Source organism: Vulpes vulpes, chromosome 2 (genome assembly GCF_048418805.1).
Source record: "Vulpes vulpes isolate BD-2025 chromosome 2, VulVul3, whole genome shotgun sequence".
NCBI classification, from domain to species: Eukaryota; Metazoa; Chordata; class Mammalia; order Carnivora; family Canidae; genus Vulpes; species Vulpes vulpes.
This window is the reverse complement of record NC_132781.1, coordinates 25,663,430-25,684,985: the sequence shown is the minus strand read 5'-3', so window position 1 is coordinate 25,684,985 and position 21,556 is coordinate 25,663,430. Positions and strand designations below refer to the sequence as shown.

The 21,556-nt window shown below is 45.5% G+C and overlaps 1 protein-coding gene and 1 long non-coding RNA gene across 6 annotated transcripts in view; one reads left to right on the top strand and one right to left on the bottom strand.

Annotated features, from left to right (window-relative positions):
• The window catches only part of KAT7 (lysine acetyltransferase 7), a 33,379-nt gene extending 31,127 nt beyond the window's left edge, over positions 1-2,252 (bottom strand). For 2 of the 4 annotated variants that reach the window (XM_072747438.1, XM_072747441.1), the window contains exon 1: positions 1,429-1,738. In XM_072747438.1, coding sequence (XP_072603539.1) covers positions 1,429-1,723 — 295 coding nt within the window. In that variant the 5' untranslated portion in view covers positions 1,724-1,738. Of the gene's footprint in view, positions 1-1,428 lie in introns of all 4 variants that reach the window. The other 2 variants (XM_025996286.2, XM_072747439.1) reach the window with 2 other exon arrangements.
• Positions 2,070-20,615, top strand: LOC112917847 (uncharacterized). 2 transcript variants are annotated; one of them, XR_011999700.1, is made up of 4 exons: positions 2,070-2,255; positions 17,152-17,255; positions 17,503-17,579; positions 18,995-20,615. It is a non-coding gene; the product is annotated as an uncharacterized lncRNA (long non-coding RNA). The 2 variants fall into 2 exon arrangements; XR_003234562.2 differs by lacking the exon at positions 17,503-17,579.
• The last annotated feature ends 941 nt before the right edge of the window (positions 20,616-21,556 follow it).

The following is a 21,556-nucleotide window of genomic DNA, read 5'->3' as shown; positions in this document are numbered from 1 at the left end:
AACTGCAGAAAGGGGACTGTGGACCTACTCCAAGGCACCAATACTATTCCAGCATTTGGTGAGCCTTAACATGAATACCGTCTACCAATGTAGACCATTTAAGAAGATAAAAGGTACAAATACTTTATTTGAAAACCTCTGTGAAAAGAAATATTTCTGCAGAAATGAGCAAGAACACCACCAACTTTCCAAATATATCAAGGGTAACCTGCCCAGAAAGGAGCAGAGGCTCCAGAGTCACAGAAAATCCCTAGGATGAAGGGAGGAGTCTTAAAGGTCATCTAGTCCAATTACCTAGATACTTCGATCCCTGACCATCCCCTCCTGGTTTGACCCTGGAATTCAGCTCTTCTCTCTGGCTTCCACCATCTACTTCCCATCTTACTCCAAAGCATACTTAATTGCTCTCTCACTTCCCTCCCACAATACTTAGTATATACCCCCAAGTAGAGAATTTACTAGCTCCTTCTACAGTTTTTTATGTCCGTTTTCCCCATCAGACTGTGATCTCCTTAAGCCAGGGATCATGTCTAATTAATTCGTGAATCCCCAGCAACTAGCACAGTAGCAAGTAGTCAATAAACATGTGTTGAACTGAATTAGATTTGTTCTGTAGTCCTGGCTCCGTCGGCTACTGCCTAATGGGAGTGGCTTGGGGCACTCCCATCAGGCCTGTTTGTACAGCTGCAAAGAAAAGGGATGGGGGTGTCCCTAGGTGACCTCAGAAATCCCATCTAACTCGAGAAAGTTTTTGCTTTACAAACGGCATTTTCTGGCCGCTATCCAATTGGGCCAATAGGGAAAAATTACGGGCTCAGACGCAACAGGCCTGAGTGTGATCCCCCGGGAGTGGGCGCTGGTTCCCTACCACCCAGTCCTCTGCTTTGTTGTGCCCCCCGCCTGGAAAGGAAGGATGCTCCAAAACGCCGCCTATGCACCTATCAGCATCAGCGGCCGGAAGGGCGGGGATTCGCGCCACCCAATGGCGCTACTGCTACACCGCGCCCCCACGGGACAGACTGCCAAGCCAAGCCAATCAAGAGAGGAGGGATCGTTCTCCACAACCAGTGGGAGCGCGGCTGGGCCGGGCCCCGACACCGCCCCCGCACGCGGGGAGGTGACCGTTGGACCCAAATGGGCGGTGCCACCAGCCAATCAATATGCTTCTAGGCGTTTCAGCGACCAATTACCGAGAAGAACGCCTCCGAGCCAGGCAAGCAGAGGGCGGGAATAGTTGCAAGCACAGGCCGAGGCCAGGATCGGGCCCACATTTTTCTGTTGGGTATGGACAGGAGGGAGGCTTGCTGAGCTAGGTTCGGGGAAGCGGGAAGTTGGAACCCAACCACTGTGAGGCGTGGCTAACTGCGTCACGTTGCTCAATCGACTATCCTCAGACACCCGCCATCCCTTCTGTCCTGTTCCCCTCACCTTCCTTCGCGGCATTGCCGGCGGCTGCGGCCCGACAGTTCCGATTCGGGCAGCGGCGGCAGCAGCAGCAGGAACGGTGGCTCCGGCGGGCTCCGTGGCGGCCTCTGTAGCAGTCCCAATCCTGCGGACGATCCCAAGTGCCTCCTGCTTCACAGCGTCTAGACCCTTCTGCGCAGGCGCCGCGGGCTGAGGCGCTTTTTCCTTCACTTCCGGCTGGGGCTCGCGTCACCTGACGCTGCGGGCCGGAGAGGGTGCTGGGAGGTTCGCTCCTCTTGCTGAGGCTAGTGAGCGCCATTTTGGAATTGGGCAGAAAGTAGCCCAGTGGTAGAAATCCAGGCCAGCCATTTTTAGTTAGGGGGTTGGTACATTTTGCGGACGTGGGCAGCCATTCTTGTTTGGGGCTGAAGCCTGACGGTAGACGCTAACGGTTCTCATCTTTACCTTGGGCAAAATTTCCCTTCCCGGTCGTTTTAATTTCTGAAGTCGAGGAAGGAAACCCCCAGAATCCATCAGGTGGCTGAAGTTTAACCCCTTCGTTGCCTAATTGGCTAAAGGCCATTCCTGTTTGTCGTATAAACTCAAAGTTGGGAAGGGATATTTTGCCCAAGAAATTCTATTTCAAAAGCCATCCTGTGTCTCAACGTGATGGGAATGGGGGCGTGTAAAAGGAACTAAAAAGGGTAGCGTCCATCCTCAGGAAGTTTGTTGTCTGGTAGAGGAGACATTGTCCTTGCCCGTAGAGAGCAGCAAGTCCTTCACGTCGCGGAAGAAGGCAAAACCATTCTCCAGCAGCGGTAGCTCCAAAGAGTTCCCAGTTTCGCTCTAGGGTGAGCGCCCACCTCCTTCCCCGGTTCTGTGCGGGTTTGAGAGCCGTGGGTGGGGGTGGGGGCGGGGGCGGGGCGGGGGCCGGTGAGGTAACAGAGTCAGAGGAGCGGTGAACCCCGTTTAGCCCAAGTGACCCCTGGAGATCTGGGTGCTTGCGCCAAGAGTTGAGGGAGGGAAGAAGAGGAAGGAATATTTTTAGTGAAGCTAGAGTTTAAAAAAAAAAAAAAAAAAGCATGGCTATTTAAGTAGTAATAATGCTGATAATCAAAGGGTCAGTTTTGAAAGGGGGAAAAGTTGGTCAGGGATAGAAGGCAAGAAGAGCCATTTTAATAAGCTGGGGAGTGGAGAGCAGACGTTGAGGATTTCACCTCGCGGCTTAAAATGCTTTGAGAGGAGCAAAGCCTGCGGAAAGCAACCGGGTGGAAGCCAGGCATGCTCAGTCATTTGTTAGAATCCTGGACCCCAGTTTCACCTGAGATCCCGTCTCCCCGCCCCCCCCCCCCCCCCCCCCAGCTAGATAACAAAGCAGCAGAAGGTAAACCATCTAACTGATGAGAAAAACAGAGGATTCTGAAGAGTTCAATGCCAGCACTGTCGTCGGGGATATTCTGGGCCGGTGGTAACACGGGCAGCAGCTTTCAGCATTTAGGATTTAGCTTTTGGTGTTTGGTATAAATACTTCTGAATAACCTACATAAGAACATGTTGGAAAAGGGCTCACGTTTCTTCCTCTCCTATCCCTTCTGCGTTTAATTTCCCACTATTACTGTTACTTTGCACTTCCTCGTGTGCTCTTGAGGTCCGTCTTGGATGCTCTGGTGCTAAGAGCATATCTCGGTTTGGGGGTATCGTCCTTAATAGTGTGCCCAGACCGCACTCTACCCACGGTAAATGCTTGCTAGTCAATCAGAACGTTTACTGCCCTCACAAGTCTCTTAATGGATAGCACTCAAAGACGGTGAGATATCCCTCCCTGGAAATTAGTATTTTAGAATAAGATCTTATCCTGACTTAACCGTTCATCATACGAATACCAACATTACAAATGTTCAACGTTAATAGCTTACACTGGATTCTCAAACACTGCAGCTGACACTAAATAATTTATAGTTTCATTTAGATGTGGTTCTTGTCCTTGGAAACTGTGCACTCTGGAAGAAAGATGAAAAAAAAAACTAACATCAATAGGATAGAAAGATGATCATGAGGGAAATGTGTACTTAAGATGAAAGTGGAACAGCTAGGTGTATTTAGAATGAGTAAGAGGCAACCCTAAAAGCTTCTTTTTCCCTTCCTTTCTTTTTCTGAATCAAATATAATCTTTATTTTGAGGGTCATTTTAAAACATCATGGTACAATTAGCTCTTGAAGCAAGAACTGATGTTGGCTTCAGAGTTTCTTGACTAGTTGCCCCTAGCCCATCCTCATCCACCAGACTTAACACAGGCAGCTCCGCTGTTTCTTCTGCCTTTACACTTTCACAAAGGCTTTTGTGAAGTCTCCTGCTTGGAGATTTGGGCACCTGGGTGGTTCAGACAGTTAAGCATCCAACTCTTTGTTTCAGCTCAGGTCGTGATCTCATGGGTCATGGGATAGAGCCTACCTCAATCTCCAAGCTCATCAGGGAGTCGGAAGATTCTCCCCCTCTGCCCCTCTCCACCCCTATCTGAAATAGATAGGTAATAGGTAAATCTGAAAAGAAAGAAAGGAAGGGAGGAAGAAAGAAAGAAAGAAAGAAAAGAAGGAAAGAAAGAAAGAAGGAAAGAAAGAAAGAAAGAAAGAAAGAAAGAAAGAAAGAAAGAAAGAAAGAAAGAAAGAAAGAATGAATTTGGTCGATGTTCTGTTCCCCTTTTTCCTTTCCAAACAGGTAATAGGAACTCCTGTTTATTTTATTCATAGCTTTACCAGTGCCCAAGTACAGGGCCCCAATGTCAGATTTGGAACAGCTCTACTACTTCTTCCTGTCTGCATTGATCTTAGACAGGTTTTTTAATTTGTGCCTCAGTTTTCCTATCTGTGAAATGGAAACACTACTAGCCACCCCACAAAGTTGTTGTCAGGATCAAAGGAGACAATTGTCGTAAAGCGCTAGCACAGTTCCTGCCGCAGTAAAGTGCTCAGTAATTGGCTGCTGTTAATGATATTTATAATTCCCGTCATCCTAGTCATGGCTAACATGCTAATGTTTGTGAATATATCTTTACAAGGTCTAATGATTGTTTGCTTTTATCCCTTTAACCCTCAAGTCAGGTCAAGAAACACAGAGTGATTACCCAGGAATTCTGTCCCAGGTTTTGAGTCACACCAATATGGGCAAAACACCATGTTTCCCCAAGCCAGTAATCTCCTGGTCCCCAAACACTGTAGAGTATTAATGGAAAAATAGAAGGATGAGCAAGGGTCAGAAGTGGTACAGAGGAGGAAGTAGAGTGTTTTGTCTGGAGGGTAAAGGAAAGGATTTCTAGAATAGGTGAAATAAGAGTGGAGTTTTATAGGACAGATACATTTGCCAGCAGACAAGGAGAAGAGGGGCAAAGGGAGCAGCATGTACAAAGGCACAGAAGTATGGAACAGCGTCATCCATGGAGGTTTTGAACTGCATGGTGAAGAGGGAAGAGTAGTTTTGGCAACACCCTGATGAGGATCCTGGACTGGAGGTGATGGGGAATCTCTGAAGGACTTTAAGCAGAGGAGTCCCATGATCACACTTGCTCCTTAGAGATCTCTTTCTGGAAGCCAGAACAGAGACTAATCAGAGTGGCAGGAAGACCAGTGAGAATCCTGCTATAACAAAATAAACTTACCCAGAGTCGAAGAGGAACTGAACAGGGCAGGGGTTGTGGGGCCTATCATTTTCTTTCTTGGATCTGTATCTTGTCTGCTCAGTCTTGCTTGTAAGCTCCCTAAAAGATTCCTCAATTTCCTTTCAAATGCTCCCATTGCCAGTGAAATGATAGGTGCCATATTTCAAATGCAAAGTGTAGTTGTTCGCTGTTTGCCTCAAAGGTCTGGGAGCTCCTGGAGGTTGGGAGCCCTGCCTGGCTGGCTACACTGCCTCCAGCTTCTTCCTTACTGCCTGACATCTCAAAGGGCTCAGTAAATGCAGTGGCTACTGCCAAGTATTGGCTCAGTTAGGAAAGACTTGCTCAGAACCAGCCACCCTCTCTCCACTAAGCCTGTTTTTGACTAGGGATGTGCCTAGGAGGGATTAGAGACAGTGGTTCCTCTGTGTGCAGACAACTATCCTATAAGATGGAGAAGCATGCCTTGACCCTTTGAGTGGCTAGTGTAGCCAGGCCAATCTCATGACTTTATAGTAGAAGTGTTGGCCTCATTTCTGTCTCTTTGGGAGAACCTCAGAGGTTGCCAGTGTGACCATAATTCATATTAAAAATCTTTTCATTCATAGCTGTCTCAAACATGAAATCACTAAGGGCCACTTCTTTCAAATTCTAGGGTTAGAGGTGGCCCGGAACTTCTCTTACCTTCTTGGCCACTTGTGAATTTGGTTCTTGTATCACCCTTATCTACCACCCACCCCCATCCCCACCGTGGGGGAACATTTTGGACAGATCCCAGCAGGCTCAGGCACAGCTTCCCGCCTCTGCAGCTGGGGTTATAAATAACCACCAAAACTAAACAGTCAAATAACCACATTTTAAAAATTGCTAAAAAAAAAAAAAAAAAAAAAAAACCACCCTAATCCTAATTCAATAGCAGTTCTCCCACTCTTGCACTTTTCTCCCTCCTTCCTCCACTTATCTACCTCCCTTCCCTCATCTAAGCTCCCCAGGGAAGTCAATCTGCGCACAAAGGCTGCATGTGATGAAGACATCCTTTTCCATATTTGACAGGGCCAAAGCCCTCCAGGGCTGTAGTTATAGTTACACAGTGTTGTTATGGCAGCAGAGGCCTCAGGGCAACATATGTTCCTGGGTGGTAATTGGGTTTGCTTTAACAGACTGTCTCTCCCTGGGTTCTCCAAGACCAAATTCACTTATCAAGAAGACCAGGGAATTGTCATTATGGATGGGCCTACTTTTTTTTTTTTTAATTTTAAGTAAGCTTTATACCCAACGAGGGTCTTGAACCCATGACTCCGAGATCAAGAGGTGCTTACTCTGCTGACTGAGCCAGGCAGCCGCCCTGCCTTCCTTCTTTAATATGAGCAAAACCAAATTCTTCTTCATTCCCCAAGATGGAACATGCCCAGTGATCCTGGGTTGAGACTTTTGGATGGCAGGCATTTTCATGTATTTGTTCAACAAATATTTACTGAGCATCTGATAAGTGCTAGGATGGGGCTGGGAGCTGAGTGTACACAGTGGATAAGCAGACCTGGTCCTTCCCCTCCTAGAGCAGAGGATGTAGAGGGAGCTGGAAGAGTATGACTTTTACCTGTCCCAATCCCTTCTACCTTTTCAAACATTATTCACCCAGCAGAATTACACTAAATAAGGTGGGGTTTTTTTTAAGATTTTATTTATTTATTTTTCAGTGTGGGGAAAGAGCATGAGAGGAGGGAGGGGCAGAGGGAGAGGAAAAAGCAGACCTGCCACTGAGCAGGGAGCCCAACAGATGAGGGGCTAGATCCTAGGACCCTGAGCTGAAGGCAGACACCCAACTGACTGAGCCACCCAGGCACCCCAATGCTAAATAAGTTTTGAGAAAATAAGGCATCCTTAATCTCACTGCTGACACAAAGCTACTTTTCTTTTTTTTTGCCAAATACCTTCCAATTTTTTACCACATGAACACTTTTATTACTGTGTGTGTTTTTGTATAGATGCACCTATTGTTTACATAAAATTCCATACTTTTTACATATTCTCAACATGTGCCGTGTTTCTCTATGGTCTTCACAATTGTAATTATAATCATTATGTGACATTGCCTTGTGGTACCATGACATAATGTGCTCATTCTCTATGTGGGATTGTTGGGGGTCTTTTTTTTTTAATATTTTATTTATTCATGAGAGACAGAGAGAGAGAGAGAGAGAGAGAGAGAGAGAGAGAGGGCAGAGATACAGGCAGAGGGGGAAGCAGGCTCCATCCAGGAAACCTGACGTGGGACTCAATCCTGGGTCTCCAGGATCAGGCCCTGGGCTGAAGGCGACGCTAAACCGCTGAGCCACCCAGGCTGCCCCTATTGAGGGTCTTTTATGTGAGGTAACACTGCAGAGAGCGTCTGCATGCCTCTATAGGTCTCTTCTATTTTTATGTATCCCCCTTCTGTATCGCTCTTTTTCTGTCCCCAAAGACTTGCCCAAATGTAAAGCATTACCATCACCATGTAAGGGTGCCAATTTTAAGACACTGTTCCCAGAAGTGAGTGTTACTGCTTAATAAGATCTTGCAGTTTGGGGTGCCTGGCTGGCTCAGTCCCTAGAGCATGCAACTCTGATCTTGCAGTTGTGAGGTAGAGCCCCACCTTGGGTGTAGAGATTACTTAAAAATCTTGGGACGCTGGGTGGCTCAGTGGTTGAGCATCCACCTTCAGCTCAGGTCATGATCCCTGGGTCCCTGGATGAGTCCTGCATCAGGCTCCCCGCAGGGAGCCTGCTTCTCCTCCTTCTTCCTATGTCTCTGCCTCTCTCTGTGTGTCTCTCATGAGTAAATAAATAAAACATTTAAAAAAAATAAAAATCTTAAAAATGATCTTGCAATTTTAGTCAAAATTAAAACTGTGCCTCCAGTGTGCTTTGGATTTGATTTCTGGTTAGGACTTACTTCAGTCTGCCATGTGTTTCTTTACTAGTTCTGTTTCCTCTTCCATAAAATCCTACTTGTTATTCATTTCTCTACTGGGGTCCTGATGATTTTCTTTTTAAGTCTGAATAAGGGATAGATGATGATGATTGATAGATAGATAGATAGATAGATAGATAGGGCGAGCCATATTCAGTTATGGAGTCATTGTTATTAAGAAAAGAGAACATTTGCTTCATAATTCTTGCCCTACTATTTCTCCTCAGTGTTTTGCTCTGGCTTCCCAGTGACCTCTAGGGGGTAAACTCCTAGTCAAGCATGCACGCTATTGAGAGAGAATACCCCATGAGCAGACCGTAGAGGTGACAGGCATGAAAGCAGTGATGAGGTAGGCTCTGTTTTACCTCAACAAGAGGTGAGGGGCCACTTTAAAAACTGTGGTCACTCTTGCCTACTACAGAAACCTTGAAGATGGTTCTCTCTGTAGACAGTACTTTCCCAGTGACCTAGGAGAAACCAAGTCCCAAGGAAAAAAAAATTTCCAAACCAGTTAAACTTTAGGACGATGAAAAAATGGCCCTGAATTTTGCCATTTGTAAACTGTGGGTCATTTTATTTTGTTGGGAGATGCTTTCCCAGGAATGGGGGCTAGAAATGGGTCCCTGTGAGTCATTTACACATGCTTACCCAGCCTCCCTAGTGACTAACTGTACCCAAATGTGAATCAACTGGCCAAAGTTAGGGATGCAAGCTGCAACCAGAGAAAACATTTCTCTATTTAAGGCTAACCAGCACCGACGTGGTCCAAACCCACAACCATGGGCTTCTTAGTCTTGCTGTAACCAATATCAGGGGCTTAGGATGATTTTTTTACTAGTCTAGAAATTACTTGAGGATAAGTGGGCATCTGGTCATTTGCTTACCTGCCTCGCTTTGCCAGTAGATGTCACTACACCAAACCACATTCTCCAAATATAGGACAAGAAAGAAAGAGAGGCCTTGAGAAAGGCTAAGTCCAACCATTGTGTCTTCTCCCATGACTTCCAGTAATGAGAGTGGAAAACTATCAAGGATATGTAAATATATGTGATTCCAGACAGTAATGAGGCGTGAACAAGCAGGTCAAAACCCCAGGTTCTAGGCAATCAAGGGTTCTTACCCAGAAGACTTCCCCAGATTGGGTGGGGAGACCAGCTGTATACAGGAAGGGTGGCAGGGTGAGCAGGCCATTTAAATGGGAGGCATACATGATAGAGTTATCTAGAAACAAGAGCCATAGTCTTGGGGGTGTTCCAAATGTCACTGCGGAGCTGATACCTCAGGCAAAACACTCCACCCAACCTCCACCCCTGCTCCTCTGTCCACATTAGCAGAGGCCATCCCCTGCCTGATGGCTGCCAGGCTGGGGCTGGCTTATCAGTCCTGGGACTCCCCAGTGCCAGGCAAATATGGCCACACCATGCCAGGACAGTGGGAAAGTTGCTAGCAGTTCAGGCCATCATTACTGTTCTCCTTCAAGACAAGTATAAGTGGCATTAGTAATCTGAGAAAAAGAGCCATTGTTAACTCTTCTGTAGATTTTTGTTTCATGTGCTTCAGGAAAATAAAGACTGGAATCCTTACCTGACCTCTAGTATCCTGCATGGCCTGTCTTCTGTTTAATATTCCAGCCCATCCCACACAACCTCATTCTCTGTGTTGTAACCTCATTGGCCTCCCTACAATTCTTCTGGAGTGCACTGGTTCCTTCTGCCTCAGGACCTTTGCACTTTACTCTGCCTACAGGGTTCTTCCTCATACCCTTCTTCACCTCTTTCCATGAATCCCTTAGATCTCAGGTCAAATGTCACTTCATCATGGAACTCTCTCCTAAAGCTTCCAGACTAGATCCAGGCCTCCATTTCTATACCCTTAAGCATCCTGTATGTTCTTCATAGCTCTCGTCTCAGTTTGTAGTTATATATTTATTTGTGTGACATTTAGATTCTTTATCTTCCATCCTCTAACACATACCCCAGACCACAGGTTCCATGAGGGCAGGTTCCATTTCACTTTGCTATTGCATCCCCAGTACCTAGCATAGTGCATGGTGCCCAGGAGGCACTCAGTGACTATTGGACATTTGAAAGCTGGCCAACAGATAATGAAGAAAACATAGTGTTACCCTTTTTTATTTTTATTTTTTTAAAGATTTTATTTTTTCATGAGGGACACAGAGAGAGAGGCGGTGACACAGACAAAGGAAGAAGCAGGCTCCCGTAGGGAGCCCGATGTAGGACTCTATCCCCAGTCCCCAGGATCACGCCTTGAGCCAAAGGCAGACACTCAACTGCTAAGCCACCAGGCGTCCTGTAGTACACACACGCATATAACATTCATATACAAAATATAGTGCCTAATTCCAGTCACTCAGCTCCCCAGGGAAAACCTATCAGAGTCCAGAGAAAGTCATGTAAATTATTAACCAAAGGAAAAGTGGGGCTTACCACTTGAAAAGACTGTGGAAAGATGGTAGCTGAGGATCTGAGCCCCGCATATGACAATGTAAAGGGGTTACATGCCCATTTGATGACCATTTGATGACCAAATCCCAAAGCACAAAGGAAAATCTTTTGAAACCCAGACCATGGGCTCTGCAGAGAAGTGACCTGCATGTGTTATTCGGCTCTATATCCCTAGTACCTAGTGTAATGCCTGGCACGTGGTAGGAGCTCAAGAAATGCATGGGGAACTCCTTTGTTGTTAAAGCTTAAAGGTATCGACTTGGGTCTGGGGATAAGGTTGTGTGCAGTTACTCTCTTGGGAAACCACAGAGGCCAGAAAAAAGAGAAAAATACGAAGAGGGTCAAGCAGGGTTCTTTTACATGTATAGACAATAGCCATACAATAGACTGTTTCAGGGACATTAGGGCTATTCAAGGCTCATCCCTTGACCTTTTGAGATCACACTTATGAAGGGCAATTACCCGGCATTCTCATGAAATGCATCTTCTTCCCACCAGCCAGGACCAAACTGTAAACTATATAAAGCCCCGGTCTCACCCTACCTCACGTTGTTACCTCCGACAATGCCCCCCAGACTGTTGGGCACATGGCCTATTGATCCCAGGGGCATATTCTACTCTGGTTTTTCACCAGAGAAGGGAAAATCCCAGAAGGTGGTGCCCTCCAATCAGAAGTAAAAATGGCTGCATCTCTCAGGGCAACCAAAGCCTAGGCCTGGTATTCCTGAGCCCACAGCAGGGAGGCCATTAGCCCCTATCCCAAGAATCCCTGCAACCAGCATCTCTGGCTTTTAGCCTTCCATCCCTGGCACTTAACCCCCTGGCCCCTTAAGCAGGGACATTTCAAATAGTTTTTCTTGGAGCCATGGAGGGTTCAAAAGAATTCTTGTACATTAAAAAAATAAATCCTCCCAAAACAGCTATTGAGCTGCTCGACCTCACTGATTTCTTCCCTGGCCAGACAGCATAAGGCTTACAGAAAAGGCTGCAGATTTGGATGTATGTCCATTAGTCTCATTCCAGCCAGTTCCACGGGTCTCGTCTTAGATGGTACCAGAGTCTTGGGCCCCAGGAGGGGTGAGGCCTGTATCTTGAAACTGAAGGCACAGGCATCAAGAAAATACTTTGACTCTTGTCAGTGGTGTTCTGATGCGTCATGGAAACTAGTCCCAGGGGCTTCCCCTTTCTGGCTTCCCCCCTCCGCTTCCAGCAGGCTATAAATCACAGGAGTATTAAATACTGTCTGGAGGACCCTTTTTCCCCACCCATCTCCGGGGCTCCCTGCAAGGCAGATTTTTGCAGCACACTCAGAGAGAGAAAAGAGAATGGTCAACTGGGGTGCTCATTATTTATCAGCCAAACACAGTGGTCGGGCACTCTTCCCTGCCGTGTGCTGGGCAAGAGGCGCAGCCAGTGTTTTCTGGCCATGGAGAGCACAGTTCAGCAAGAGTGTACCTAATTTGGCTGCCCTGCCCCAGAAGTGGGGAGATAGAGTCAAGGGGTTAGTCCTTTTGTGATTACTGTGGTTTCAGAATTAAAATACACTTTCAGTCCTGGATCAATTCTTACCTCCTCCTCTGCCAAGTCTTCCCTAGGGACTCCTCTTGTCACCTTTCTTTTGATTCCACGAAGAGCTTTCTCACTTTACCTGCCACAATACAGAAATTTCTTCTTGAGTCTCGGCTCCAGAGCTCTGGCGGCCTTGCTTAGAGAACAGCACCACCCTTCTACCTCCTTTCATTTTTTCTCATTTCTCCCAGTGGAAATCCCCCAGCTTCCCAATTTTACTCTCCTCCCCCAAGCTGGAAAGCTTGGAGGGAGCAAATGGATTTGATCCTAGGCTAGTCCATTGAAGGAAAGATATGCCTTTGCTGAGGAGAAGTTCCAGAAAATGTTCAACTCCCACACCAGGAACAGCTGGAACCTGCCAGACTCACCTCCATAATTTCTGAGCACTGCTTCCTGCAATATAAACAAAGTCAGAATTCTAGAGAGTTTAGGGCTGGGGAGGTGGCAGGGAGGCAGGGGAGTGGGTAGTCTGATGAGTGGCATGAGTGATCTGGTCTGTATTTCTAATTCTAACCTTAGACCTCTGGATAAGGGGTAGTAACCGCCCCCCAATGGTGGTTATACACATGGTGTATAGGTGGACCTCTCACTTCTAGCTCTATAATCTTCAACTCATTTCCTGACTTCTCTGATCCTCAGTTTTCTCACCTGTGAAATGGGAATAATTATATGTACTATATAGGATATAATAACTATGAGGATTAAATGAGATTATGTGTGCAAATACTGCACAGCCTATAGTAAGCATCAGTAAATGGATGTTTTCTCCTAATGCTGTGTAGCAGGAGCACATGGCCTTTAGCATCCTGATTATATTACTTCCTTCCTGAGGTCCACATGTTACTGCCTCCCTAGGTAATGCAGACTTCTTGGGCATTTTGAGGAATGCAGGCCCACTACTGGTTCAAGGGTCCCAGAATTTCTGATCTGTCTTGGGAAGAACTCAGAGATGAGTGGATAGGGCAGAGAAATTGACAGGGCTTTTGTCTAAACCCTCAGTTGACGTTCTGGGCAAACACCCAGGAGGTCAAAGAATTGGATAGAGCTTCCGTATGGGACTTCTAAGGAAGGTGCCAACTTGTGTGATATTATCAGAATGGCATGGAAGAAGCAAGGCCAAACTGCTTCCTACCCCAGCAGAATACAGGCTACTACTTTGTAGACTACCAGGCCTTTGCCCAAGTTGATTGGAAGCAGGGGTCACAAAGGCCACTGGTGGAATGTACTGGAACATTCCAGGCCTTTCCGCCGTACAACCACACAACTCCTCAAGTCTTTGAGCCATCGGGGGCTTTCAGAATTGAGCACAAGCTCCTCACCCTCCATGATGCACAGCAGGAGCAACCACCTGCTCCAAAAGGAGAATGGTTGTCAGTGCCATGAAGTTACTAAATGGGAGGAATGTCATTCCAGCCCTATGGGAATTTCTCATTAGATAGACTTAGTTGCCAAAGCCATTTTGTTGAGCCAGAGCCATCTTGTGGAATAGATGTGTTGGGTACAGGATATCCACAGGAAAAACCAGGAATAGACACCTAATTCAGTCAGGGCTGAAGAGTTGGACAGGATATAACTGGACTTCGTTGTTTCAGTCAGAAACAGGCTTACTGTGAAGCAAATGAAACTTTAAGAGACTGAGCCCTTCACTTGCACAGAACCCTTCAGGGCCTTGTACCTAATTCTATCTTTTCTCTACTCTTTAACTTAAAGAGGAACCCCTAAGTGATAAGCATTAGGCTTCACAAAATCTGGAACCTCCCCTCTTTTCAGTCTGCAGGACTTTTAGCCTCAACTTCCAAGAGTGATCAGAAACATTCAAGAGTGGTCAGCTGGGGAACCAGTCAATAACTTAAGTAACCAGCACCTACTCACCCCTGCCTGAGGCAGTGGCTCACATTAGTGCAGGCAAGAAATAGAGAGCAAGAGGCTCCTGGGTGGCTCAGTCGGTTAAGTGACCGACTCTTGGTTCTGGCTCAGGTCATGATCTCACGGTTGTGGATCAAGCCCCACATTGGGCTTTGCACTCAGCATGGAGTCTGCTTCAGGTTTTCTCTCCTGCCCCCTCCTACTCTTTCTCTTTCTCAAATGAATGAATTTAAAACACACACACACACACACACACACACACACACACACAAAAGGAGAGCAAATGGTTCCCTTTGCTCAGAGGAGAAGGGACAAACATACATAAAATGACTTAGGAAGAGTACCTGGGTGGCTCATGACATCTGCCTTTGGCTCAGGGCATAATCCCGGGGTCCTGGGATCAAGTCCCTGCAGGTAGCCTGCTTCTCCCTCTGCCTATGTCTCCACCTCTCTCTGTGTCTCTCATGAATAAATAAAATCTTTTTTAAAATGACTTAGGAGAAGTGAGAAAGCTATCCATAAGCTAGCACAAAGTAATGAGCTGCAGGGCAGCCCCAGTGGTGCAGCGGTTTAGCGCCGCCTGCAGCCCAGGGCGTGATCCTGGAGACCCAGGATCGAGTCCCACATCGGGCTCCCTGCATGGTGCCTGCTTCTCCCTCTGTCTGTCTCTGCCTCTCTCTCTCTAGCTGTGTCTCTATGAATAAATAAATTAAAAAAAAAACTTAAAAAAAAAAAACAAAGTAATGAGCTGCAAGCCAAACACCTAAGTCCTGAAGGAATCAGTAGTGCCTGACCAGGACAGTTGAGGAATGTTTGGAGGAAGTGAGGTCTCACTGGAAGTTGAAGCAGATGGTGAAGAGGAGGGAGTCGATGAGGGGAGAGTGGAGGCAGGGCACAGATCTCATATACCAAGGCCCAGAGAACAAAAGTGAGGAAGAATCTGTGGTGATATTTTGTGGTTATCTATTACAAAAGCTCTTTTGAGATAGTAGTTTGAGCTCTGAAAATAAGCTCTGGAGCCCATGCCCTGGGTCTAAAGGAAATCAGACTACAGACTAACTTTCCAATCACCCCTTCCTTCTGTTACATTTAGAATCTCTTTGCATTGGATCTCATGATAAGTGATGCCTGACTAGGTGCCTGGTGTGAGGGGAAGGGAGAGGGATTGGATGTAGAATTAGAGGGAGAATATTTAGGATGTTGTAGCTTATTTGCTCCCAGGTAATTGTATTTTTGAGGCCAATTTAAAGAAGGTAAACAGGAAGGGAAGTGGGAAGTCAAGAAGGCTCAGGGGTGCCCGGCTGGCTCAGTAGGTGGAAGATGTGATTCTTAATCTCAGAGCTGTGACTTTGAGCCTTGCGCCGGATATAGACGCAAATTTTAAAAATACAGATCTTTAAATACATAAATATTTATTTTAGAGAGAGGGAGAGAGAGCTCAAGCGGGAGTAAGGAGCAAAGAGGGCATGAAAGGGAGAATCTCCAGCACACTCTACACTGAGTGTGGAGCCTGATGTGAGGCTCGATCTCCTGACCCTGAGACTATGACCGGAGCCAAATCCAAGAGTCAGATGCTCAACTGATTGAGCCGCCCAGGCAGCCCCCCTCAAATACAAATATTTAAAAAAATATAGGGAGCTGAGACTCTGTAGTCTGGGAGTGTGCATAACCTAACCTGTGTTCTCCGAAGACTCTGATCTTTGAGAAGGCCTGGGTGTGGGGAGATGCAAACTGTTCCCACCAAAGCACTGCTCTAGAAACCTAATGGTACCCCAAGGCCCCCGTGACCACATGGCAGAAGTAGAGTTCATTTTTGTGAGGCACTGCCTGGGTGCTGGTCACAGCACTCCGTGTAGTAATGAGAGTGATGACCGAGACACACCTGTTCTCCTTAGGCAACTTCTCTCTTTTAGAAAGGAGGACTTCTGTAACAAATGAAAAATGCCAGCCTGGGTATTCCAGAGGCCAAAGAGCCAAATCTTTTGTCTCTCACAGTGACCTTTTAGGGAGATAGGGGTAGCTCTATTTGTTTCCAGAGACATTCCCTTAAAAGATTAGAAGGGCTTGCCCCACATCCAAGATCCCTTGTTCATAAACATACCTAATTCCTTTTTAGGGGAAACAGCTTGATTGAAGTATAAATTACCATGAAATTCACTTATAACACGTGTATAGTTGTGTGATTTTTCATAAATTTCTAGAGTTGTGCAACCATCACCACATTCCAGTTGTAGGTCATTTCTGTCACCCCACACAGTTTTACTGTGCCTATTTTCAGATAATCCTTGCTGTCCTTCCCAGCCCTAGGCAACCACTGATCTGCTGTCTCTATGAATTTGCCTTTACTGGACATTTCATATAAACGGAATCCTGTAATATGTGGTCTTTTGCATCTGGCTCCTTTCACTTAGCATCATGTATTTGAGGTCCATGCATGCTATGGCACATAGCAATAGTTGTTCCTTTTTCATCGCTGAATAGTATCCATCTACATTATTTTGGAAGTTATTTATGTTTTGAGGCAACACTGAACAGAATGCAGGAGCCCTGGACTCCTACCCTATCTCTGATTTTCTGAGTGGCCTCTGATCAACCTTTCCCTTGTTTGGGCATCTATTTCCCCATCTCTAAAATCAGAGGGCTGATCAGGTGGATTCTCTAACATCTCTCTCAATTTTTTTTAAAGATTTTATTTATTTGATAGAGAGAGCGAGAGAGTGTGCGCACATAAGGAGGGAGGGGAAGGGCAGAGGGAGATGGAGAAGCAGACTCCTTGCTGAGCAAGGAGCTGGATTTGGGCCTTGATCCCAGGACCCCGAGATCACAACCCCAGCCAAAGCCAGACACTTAACTGACTGAGCCACCCACATACCTTCTCAATTCTTAAAACAAAACAAAACAAAAAAAACCCTGCTTTTTTTTTCTTTCACTGTGCCACCAGAACTGGTATTCCGAAATTTTGATGCCTCTGTTTCTACATTTACCCTTCACCTGTTTTAAAATTTCTGCCATATCCTCTATTGTTAAGGACAAGGAATCGTCATTTTAAAAGGGCTGCAAGGGATCCCTGGGTGGCGCAGCGGTTTGGCGCCTGCCTTTGGCCCAGGGCGCGATCCTGGAGACCTGGGATCGAATCCCACGTCGAGCTCCCGGTGCATGGAGCCTGCTTCTCCCTCTGCCTGTGTCTCTGCCTCTCTCTCTCTCTCTCTGTGACTATCATAAATAAATAAAATTTTTTTTTAAAAAAGGGCTGCAATTTCACAGCAAAGTTTGATTCCCACTGAGAGGAAATGAAGAGTGAAGGAGTGAACATCATCCGGTCTGAAAGAAGGAAAAGGAGCCCGTGACACAAGTAAGCCAGAAGACAGGAAGCGGTGGGTTGCAGCAAGGGATGAAATGTGTCAGATGCAGCACCGAAGGTCGAAATCCAGGCCATCTAGTTACCTTGGGAGTCAGAGGGAAAGGATGGAGAGAGAGAGAGGCCACCAGAATGGGAGAAGTGTTGAGGGCGGGGACCCCTCCCTACTCTGTTCCCATAACCTCATTCATTCCTTCAACCCTCCTTCCCAATCCCTCTCCGGCTGCTCTGCTCCCTTCAGTTCTGACCCCATTTCCTCAGGATCTCATTCCCTGAGGAGCCAGGCCTGACATTTCAGACAGAGGCTGAGGAAAGGAGGTAGGTCGAAAAGAGACACTGTGTGTCTGCGTCATCTTATTTTCTCTTTTATTATTTTGAACCAGAGGGCCAAAGACATGAGCACTTGGAAATTCACCTGGAAGTTCAGAGGTAGTCTGCCAGGTACCAAGGAATATCAAGAGCTCTCCATGCTCTTAATAATTGTGACTGAGTATCAGGGTTTGGAGGGTAAAAATGGTGATCTGGAATTCCCATGCTTGTTGGTAATTGTGGCAGAAGTGCATAGGGTGAGGGTCAAGGTGCCCTGAAAGTAGGACCAGACAGCACCTTCAGAGCTAGAATGCTTCTCTTGGCTATGAGAACCCTAGCCTTCTCCTAATTCAGTAGCCAGCAGGGTTAGACTTCCCTGTTGATCCTCTGACCTGCCAGATTGCCCTGTAGCCTTTCGTTGGCAGTACTTCCTCAGACTCTTGCAACTTTTAAGACCCCAGACCTTAGAGGGACTGCGTGGGGAGTGGCTGTACCTCCGACTCACTCCTGTAGGAAAAATTACTCCAATTCTTTGCATCCTCATTTGTTTGTGACAACTGTGGATGTTCCCGAAGAAGGCTGGGATCAAGCAACCGAGCACCTGCTGTTTGAACCCTCTGAGGCAACTGATTCTCCTATAGCTGACAATTTCTTGACATACGTTGTGTATGTAATCCTCCACTTTTGCTTCTGATCCAAACTCTTTGAAAGCAGGAACCACGTCATGTCTCAGTCAGAATTGCATTTAGCCCGGTACCATTTCTGCATACAGGTTTCCAGGCCTGCTGGGTTGTGAATTCCAGGATAGGGAGCATGTCTCTGAACATTATTGTCATTCCTTAGTGTCTAGCTCTGTGCCTGGTACATAGTCATCATCTGAATAGATTTGTGTTGAGTGATTTTTTTTTTTTAAGATTTTATTTATTTGTCAGAGAGAGAACACAAGCAGGGGGGAGCAGCAGGCAGAGGGAGAAGCAGGCTCCCCACTGAGCAAGGAACCCAATGCAGGACTCCATCCTAGGACCTGAGCTGAAGGCAGACACTTAACCAACTGAGCCACCCAGGCATCCCCTGAGTGAATTAATTAATGACAATCATGTTGCTAAAGATGATGGGGGGGGGCAGTAACAAAAGGGTTCTTGTTTGTTTGTTTGTTTGTTTGTTTTTGCAAGCTATACGATGCTTTGTAAGCAAGGCATCTCCCTTAGCAGCACACAGTCTCCCCCCAAAGCCATGGTTTCTTTCAGTGGAGGAAAAAGACAAGCGTTTATCTTCAGATGAGGTCTTTATCCCTGCCATCAAGCCCACACCAAGAGAAGCTATCAGTGATAGAGAAGGGAATAAGAGACAGCTGCATGGGCATGATACCTGTGTAAGGAGAAGACAGGGATCTCCTATGCATGCTTGTCTTCTCACTCTTCCAGCTAGGTCAACTCGAGTGTCTTCTGCCAACAACTTATCAGGAAGGAGCATGACTCTCTGGACTCAGAAGATCCAATTCTTCAGCTGTGCCACCTCCATTGGCTCTTCTTCCACTGTCCAGGTCCTCAATTCCTGGCACCTTGACTTTAGAACAAAATTTAAACACCATGTCCTTGAGACTACCCACATTACCTTTCTCTCCAAGGAAGACTGCATCTGTCTAATACTATGCCATTTTATCTTTAGAATAACTCTGTGAGGTTAGTGGAAGTGATCCTTGCATAGAGAAAGGAAGCCACCTGCCCAAAGTATGTTAAGATTCCTTATTCCAGGGCTTTTACCTCTAACACACACTGTATAGCTTAACAAATAAAAATTACCCATCACCTCCTAAGAATGCCTGAGAATTTACATGGTGAGGGGTCCTAAAATGGAATATGTGGTCAGGAAAGAACAGACTTCAAGAGATCAACTAGCCATTTTTTGGCTTTCAGGTAGGCCAATGGTCTAGAAGCTGAGTGTTAGTTAGGAAAGTACTTGAATTTGGAGTCAAAAGACCTCAGATGTAAGTCCTGGGTCTGCCATTTACTGAATGGATGATTTGGAGCAAGTCACCTAACACTTAGCCTTCTATAAGATAGGGACAAGAAGTCTGTGGGCTTTTTGTTTTTTGTTTTTTGTTTTTACTTTACATGCCTATTGTGAAAATTAAGTGAGATGATGTATGTGAAGCTATAAAGTTCTAGGCAAGTGTTAATTTTAATGTCAGCTGAATTTGCATCTTTGGAGACTGTTTATGTAAAATATAAATAGTAATATCTGTGTTCATAACAAAGTTTTATAAAAATAGGAGTTCTGGTCTGGTGTCAGGCTGCCTGAATAACCTTGGGCATGCTATTTCTTTCTGATACCTCATTAAAGTGGAATAATACCCATCTCATAGATGTGGTCATGAGCATTAAATAAATGAATGTATACACAGTACTTAACATGTAGTTGGCATAGAGAAAGAAACTCAATGAATGTTAGCTGCTACCATTACCGATTTTATTAATGGAGAGGTGAGGCAGGGCGGTCCAGTAAGATCCGATAGAGATCTGAGCTAGAAATCAAAAGGACTCACCTTTTTGGGTCTCAGTTTTTCTACTTGCTCTATAACAAAAATCTATGGTTTTCTTCTTCCAGATTGTCATGAGAATTAAAAAAAAAAAAAGTATATGAAGACTTTGAACTAATTGGACTTGAGGAACATTATAAATTGCAAGATTTTTTGTTTTAAGAAACTAAGTTTGTAAAGACTCTGGACTTTTTTTTTTTTTTTAAGATGTTATTTATTTATTTGAGAGAGAGAGAGCATGAGCAAAGAGAGAGGCAGAGGGAGAGGGAGAAGCGGGCTCTCTGCTGAGCAGGAGGCCCGACTCAGGGCTTGATCCCAGGACCCCAGGATCATGCCCTGAGCCTAAGGCAGACCCTCAACCAAATGAGCCACCCAACTGCCCCAAGACTCTGACTTCTTATCAGTTCATCAGTTTTTGTTCATCCCTGTCTGTCTGTGGTAAAGTTGTCCTCTTCATGAAAAAGGAATATAGCATTTCCCAGCCAATAAAAAATATTTCAAATTCAGATCTTTTTTCTTTTTAGAAGATTTTATTTATTTATCTGATAGAGCACGAACGCACAAGCAGGAGGAGTGGCAGAGGGAGAGGGAGAAGCAGTCTTCCCACTGAGCAGGATCCCAGGACCCTGGCATCATGACCTGAGTGGAAGGCAGACACTTAACCAACTGAGCTACCCAGGCCCCCCTCAAATGTTAGATCTTGACCTAAATCCCTCAAATATGCTAGAGTACACACACTCTTTGCAAAGAAAACCATTCTTTAGGATGTTCCATTGCCTCAATTTGTTCTGTGTATGTAGGGTGATTTTAATATTCAACCAACTCTTGAATTTCCACTTTGGGTATTATCTGCTTTCAATACGTAATCACAGAATGACCTCTCTTAGCCTTGGAGGATGCTCCCAGATTGCCTCCTTTTCTCTGATTAGCTAGTATGGCTTCAGGGAATACCTTCATTTTAACATTAAAGTGGGCAAAAACAGAAATAGAAAGATAAATCTGAAGCAAGATCAAAAATAGAATTCATAGCTAAATATAAATCTGGAGGGAATTATCCAATTATTTGTATGGTCCCTTATCGCAGACAATCCAGGGTTGATTGCCTTCTGCTTTTTCCTTATATAGAACAAAATGGTTAATAAATACCAAGTAATAATTTTTTTCTTTTGAAGAGTAATAGTTTTTAATAGTAACTTAAATGCTGTTTTCCTTCCCTAATGTTAGCATGTGATTTTTACAACTACATGTATTTTCTTTGGGGACCATCTCATCTCATTTTGACTTATAGGTCAGAGAGCATTGAATTGGGAAGACCAGGATTTGCTAATGGAATTACTGTACAAATTTGGGCAAGTTTCTCAGTCACTTTGTTCCTTCCACTCTGCTGAGCTAGACTTGGAATGGACGGCTCTGAAGGGAAATTCCCTGCTCCTTTTCAGTCTCAATA